At 56.1% G+C, this 6000-nt stretch overlaps 3 protein-coding genes across 3 annotated transcripts; 2 read left to right on the plus strand and 1 right to left on the minus strand.

Annotated features, from left to right (window-relative positions):
• Nucleotides 1-718: 718 nt before the first annotated feature.
• On the plus strand, nucleotides 719-1447 carry MICPUCDRAFT_54889 (uncharacterized protein; the record flags this gene model as incomplete). Its single annotated transcript, XM_003064858.1, has 1 exon — nucleotides 719-1447. One exon carries the CDS (start codon nucleotides 719-721, stop codon nucleotides 1445-1447), a length of 729 nt encoding a protein of 242 aa, XP_003064904.1.
• A 69-nt stretch (nucleotides 1448-1516) lies between these two features.
• MICPUCDRAFT_66054 (uncharacterized protein) lies at nucleotides 1517-3442 on the plus strand (the record flags this gene model as incomplete). The annotated part of the gene is made up of 1 exon (XM_003064859.1): nucleotides 1517-3442. One exon carries the CDS (start codon nucleotides 1517-1519, stop codon nucleotides 3440-3442), a length of 1926 nt encoding a protein of 641 aa, XP_003064905.1.
• Nucleotides 3443-4865: 1423 nt separating this feature from the next.
• On the minus strand, nucleotides 4866-5424 carry MICPUCDRAFT_54891 (uncharacterized protein; the record flags this gene model as incomplete). Its single annotated transcript, XM_003064908.1, has 1 exon — nucleotides 4866-5424. One exon carries the CDS (start codon nucleotides 5422-5424, stop codon nucleotides 5185-5187), a length of 240 nt encoding a protein of 79 aa, XP_003064954.1. The 3' UTR covers nucleotides 4866-5184.
• Nucleotides 5425-6000: the final 576 nt, after the last annotated feature.

The following is a 6000-nucleotide window of genomic DNA, read 5'->3' on the forward strand; positions in this document are numbered from 1 at the left end:
GGCATATAAACCCAGCTAAAGTAAAAGCTTTCTGCGAAAATAACGCAGCAGATTAAAAAATCCCTCGATTTCACAATATTGTGTGTCCAGCCTGCAACATTACAAAAGCGAAACGCATTGTAACATCCAGAGCTCCGAAACGACCCTGGTATACTGCCATGCTTCATCCTAAGGCGGGGACTCACGTCCCGGAGCAAGTCAGGTACGCCAAATGTAGTACCCGAATTCCACCGAAGGATGGTACGATGCTTTTCGCCTCGCCTAGAATCGCTTTTAAGAACCGGATTTCATCGAGGAGGTTTCACCGGGATTTTGTCCGATGAAATTTTTTTGGTTTCGTTTATCGTTTCAACTTTTTTTTTTCATCGGCTGGAGAGCTCTTCGCGCCTTGCGCTCCCCTCTGCCGATCGAGCTGCGGATTCACCCCGGGAATCGCGCTTTGGGACCGCGAGCTGACCGGTCGAAAAATGATGGTGGGCGAGGGAAAACTTCATCGATTCAGGCTGCGATCAAGACACCTGCCCCTCCTTTCAACATCGACCCTGCACCTGCCGCTTACCCCTACGCGCCGCGCCCACCGTCATTTCGCGACCGGGAGGCTTGCGGTCAAGAAGCGCGATTCCCGGGGTGAATCCGCAGCTCGATCGGCAGAGGGGAGCGCAAGCGCGAACAAGGCCTGACGAACAAAAAAAGTTCTCTGTTGAAACTCCATTTGAGAATGACGCCCCTGACGCCCCCGCGTCGAGCGCGCCGCGCGTCCGCCGATGCCGCGTCATTACAAATCGCCGCGCAGTCCGCCAAACAGCCATGTCCTAATCGCGCGCGCGGGGCCGCCACCGCCACCGCCGCCAGGGCCGCGCGCCGCGACGGAGGGGACGAGGTGAAAAATACGAGCGCGCGGGCTCTTCTCTGCTTTCTCCTGCGTCCGATCGCGCGCGCCGAGATCGCCCGCCCCCGTCGCGGCCTTCATCGTCGCACGTGCCCACGCACCCCATCTCCGCTGACACCACACCCCCCCCGCACTTCCCGAGCACAGAACGCGCCGCCGCGTAAGCGTCGGAGCCCGGGGAAACCGCTCGATCGGTCCGCGAACTTCGGGCTGTTCGCTGTCGCACGTGACGACGTCGCGCGTCGCGAGTCGCTCACCGCCGCGGTGATTGAGCGCAACTGGGAAGACGTCGCCGCGCTCGCGGAGCGTACGAATCATCTCGCTGACGACCTCGGCGTCGTGGCGACGCGGCGCATCGCCAAGACCTTCGTGACGCGTATCGAAAGCGCCGCGCGCGCGGCGCCCGCCACGCGCGCGAAAAAAGCCTCGAGCGATGTTAAATCTTCGGTGCTCGCCCAAAGGCAACAAGTGATACGTGACGTCACCGGCGACGACATCGAAGGTACGACTCCGCGCGTGTGCATCTCCTCGCGCGTCTCCTCACTCCTGCGATGCTGACCTCCATCCCCTCCCCCAACCCCTTCCCCTCCGCCGCCGCCGCGACGCCGTCAAGGACAACTCCGTTACATGTTCGAATTAGATGACGGCGGCGAAGGGTTGCGAATGCTCGCCCGCTTCATGGACACGTACCGCGACGCCCTCGAGACGATCATGGGGGAGGAAGCGCTGAACCTCGACGACGAGTGCGAGCGCCTCCGTCTCGAGAGGTGCGCGGCGTTATACATGGATTTGGGTTTAAGTGAGGAGAGATGGAATATTTTGAAGAGGTATTTGCCAACCGCGTTGTCTCTCGTTCCTCTCACGCATATTCGCGCCGCGTTTAATTCGGTGAACGTGGACCTCATCCCGATCACCGTCGACGATCCCTTGATGCCGAGGATCGGTTGGATGGTACGGGATGTACGGCGGCTCGTGGAAGAGCGCGTGGGGTGGTGGTTGGATACCACGGAAGGCTACGGCGTCGCCGCCGTCGTCGCCGCCGCCGCCGCCGGGGAGACACTCAAGCTCGACCTTGAGTTCAAGGTCGGCGGCGACAACTTCAGCACCTTGGACTTCAAGAAAGCCACGCGGAAGACAGAGCAATGGGCATTCTACCCGCTCTTCCCCGGCGAGGACTTCAACAACCCCCATAATATTATTCCCCTCGCGCTCTTCGACGGCGGAGAAACGGACGCGAACCTCACCGCCGTGCTCAAGCACGTTGAGCCGCAACTCCCGATCGGAGATGGCGAGGACGCGACGGCGGTGTGGACTATAAACGGCGTCGAGGTACGTTTTAAGGCGCGACTCATGGGAGACTTCGCGTGCGCGTCGATATTATACAACCACCTTGGGACGGCGTCTAAGTGCAATTGCTTGCATTGCTACCGCGGGTACGGCCCCGGGCTCGGGGTCGGCAACGTACACACCGTGCGAACGGTCAACGATCAGCTCCCGCGACGCACTCGCGAGGAGATGCTGCTGATGGGAAACATAGCGGCGATGTTCAGAAAGGTGGGCGAGGACGCGGAGGCGGCGGTCACGGACGAGCAAGTCAAAGAAGAGATCGAACGCGTCGCCGCCGTCGCCGCCGCCGCCGCCGCCGCCGCCGATGAGAAAGCCGCGAAAGCCGCCGCGAAAGCCGTCGCCGCCGCCGCCGCCGCGAAAGCCGCCGCGAACGCGACCGAGGACCTCGGCGACGTCACGCGCGAGGACACCGCGGACGTCGCATCACCGCGCCGCGAGAACGCGCGCAACGACGGCGGGGTCGCGGTCGGATCGTCCGGAATTACGATTCCCGGGGCCGGCGGCGCCGGCGCCCCGGCTCCCGGCACCGGCGCCGATGTACCCCGCGGTACTCCCGCCGCCCCCGCCGCCACCGTGAACGTCCTCGACGCTCCACCTGGTGATGACGACGTGCGAGGAGAAGTGAGCGCGGACGCGGCGGACGCGGAGAAGGAGGTCGCGAAGAAACCCAACGAAGCGCCGCCGGGAGAGGCGGGAGCCCGAACGAAAAAAAAAACCAAAAAGGTGCCGACTTTTGATCAAACACGCGACGCGATGAGACGCAAGGCGAAACGGGCCGCTCAACACCTACTTGTGGGAGAGGACCCGGTAAAGGCGCACCCCGAAGCGCACGAATTATTCTGTAAGCAAAAGAAGAAGAAGCGGTGGGATAAGAAGGTCGAATTCATCGACGTGATGAAGGACGAGGCGAAGCTAATCATGATGTGCGGTTCGCTCAAGGGCCCGCCGCTCACCGCCATCCCCGTCGCGGACTACATCCCCGACGTGTGTCACGCCGTACTGAACGTGTGCCGCGCGGATTACGCCGAACAGGACGGTAAATCGCTTTTTCAGAAACACGCGACGCAAATCCAGGTGCGAGGGAGGGCGCGGGGCGGGGCGAGCGCGGGTCTGAACCGAATCCATCTCTCACCTTTTTTTCTTTGTAGGCCCTTGACAAATTTGATGCCGCCGTCGCCGCCGTCGCCGGCTGCCCCCGTCCGATGATGGGGTACGACACCGGGCTCGCTCTCCGCGTGATAATGCAGTGGCAGCAGTGGATCATAACCCTCGAAGGGCACCCGAAGTACGCCGCACTGAAGCACTTCGCCGAGGAGCGCGCCCATCAAGTCGCCTTCCTCATGCTCAAGGACGCCCCTAGCGGTGAGATCGCGCCCCCGCCCCCCCTCCCCGCGCGATGCCTCCGCGCGCGCGTGCTTCACTAACCGCGCGCTTCCTCTCCTGCAGATGCTGTCTTACAGACGTTTAGAAAGCGGACGAGAGAGTTCGGCGCGTTTATGATTCGCGAGTTCAACGGCGAAGACGTCGACGGGAGCGGGGAGAGGACGGGCGATCTCGCGCTCGCGATCGCGTACCACCCGGGCAATTACCAGCACGAGATGTTGTGTCACGTCGCGGACCACATCCTCACCCACGGGCCGATGCTTAAGTACAGCTCGTGGGTGCTCGAGAGCGCGAACAAGATCTGGAAGAAGTTCATGACCGATCACAGTACGCACGCGCGGACGGCCACGGACGTCACGTCCGTCCATCGACAAGCTCTGGAGCGGTATCTCAGATTAACGCACCCCCCCTTCCGCGCGGCGTCGAGGAGAAACGCGCGTAAGCGAGGCGTGTACGTGTGCGGAAAATGCCTCGAGCCCAAGCCGAAGGGGCACGCGAGAAACTGCCGCGGATTTCCCGTCGCGCCGCCGCCGCCGCCGGCGCTGCCGGCGCTCCAAGCCGATGGGACCGCGCCGCGCGTCTCCGCGAGAGAAAACAAGCAGAGGCCGCGAGTACGTTTTTAGTAGAGTACGATCGCCTTTTTATTCCAGACTACCTACATACACCCCAAAAGCACCGTAGATGGTGAGCATCAAGTGGCCAAAGGGGTCAATCCAGAAGATGGGGGTCTTCCCCGGAGGACGGCGAATACAATGATCATCCCTGGTAACCAATCCATATATAGTATTCAACAACTGCCTCAGGATATAGAGCAAGGAATGGAAGTTACAGATTCTGCAGAGCAAGGGGGGGAACCAATCTCACAAAAGCGGGATTCTAAACTCTCAAAAGAGGTTAAAATTGTAGGTCATCTGGTAAACACAGATGTAAACTACATCATGTTCCCTGGAATAAAAGGGGAAAAATATATCATTGCATTTGTAGACAGTGCTTCCAGAATCTGCAAGATTTACTTCATGGAAACTAGAAATTCAGATGAAGTAACAGGTTGCTTTAAAAGTTTTATAACTTGGATGAAACAACAGATTAATCATTCGAACCCTACTGAAAGGTATAGCATATCTGTAATGCTCAGTGATCAAGCTGCTGAGTATACTGGAAGTGAATGGAATGCAGTCTGTAAAAATAATGACATTGATTGTCGCCAGATTGCAAGAGAAGTCCATGAACAAGCTGGAGTAGTTGAACGTCTCTGGGAAACCCTGGGAGACATGGCACGAGCAATGATGTATACTGCAAACATGCCAAAAGAAGAATGGCCACTTGCATATGAACATGCTGTATGGTTATACAATCGGATTCCACATCAGAAGTATGACTTGAAGAAAAGTCCATACGAAATAATGTATGGTATCAAGCCTGACATGACCAAAGTAAAAGTATTTGGCTGTGAAGTGTATGAACTTATTAACTAAGCAAAGCAACACAGGTTTGGGTCAAAAGCTCAATCCAAGAGCAAAAGCTTTTATGTATGTTGGACATTCGGAGACCACAATTGCTGATTCCTATAAACTGTATGACAGAGTAAGCAAAACTGTCAAGACAGGAAGCATCAGTAAGTGCACTGAAAACGTGGATGAGTACGGGAAAGTGCTAAGCAAGCATAACCACTCATATGCACATGACTTCTCGGTCAGAGAAACTCTGCCAGAAGATTCTGCGAAGGAAAGGAAGCTGAAAAATTCCTGGTTAAGGTGGTACAGGATTTTGATTTGTATCATGACAGCGAAAATGCAACCACGCATTTGCTGATAAAGGTAAAACCATCCACCGGACAAGCTCGATGGATGTTCGCAACATCAATGTTCAAAAAGAAATCTGAAAAGAATTTAAAGATAATGTTCAGCAAGCTTCAGAATTTCCTGAATAAGAAGGATAGTCAGAATCCATAGGATTAAAGACTTGAGGATTGCTGTGCAACCGTTCCTTTCAGAGGTTTATTGGATGCGAATTTTGCCGGGCAAACCCCTACCAGGCAAAGATAGAATGAAAACTGTGCATGCGGCATATATATTGTCCCATAATCCAAACTCAAAGAATCTTTGGACAATAGTGCGATTCACCGATGGCGTCTTGTATGAAGCAGATGACAGTGAGTTGAAATTCCACAAGGAAGACTTGCCCAATAACTGTAAAATTGCATCACAAGCATGGAAACAAGACATAGAGGTGAATGCAGTGCTTAACTACGACCTTTTCAGCGAGAGAGGCATTGAGCATTCAGGTGCACAAGTTTGTGCAATATCAAGTGCATCTGAAAAACTTAACAAAACATATCTCAATAAGCCTGAGCCCACAACATACAAGGAATCGCAGAAAAC

The sequence above is a fragment of the Micromonas pusilla genome, assembly GCF_000151265.4.
Source record: "Micromonas pusilla CCMP1545 genomic scaffold MICPUCscaffold_19, whole genome shotgun sequence".
NCBI classification, from domain to species: Eukaryota; Viridiplantae; Chlorophyta; class Mamiellophyceae; order Mamiellales; family Mamiellaceae; genus Micromonas; species Micromonas pusilla.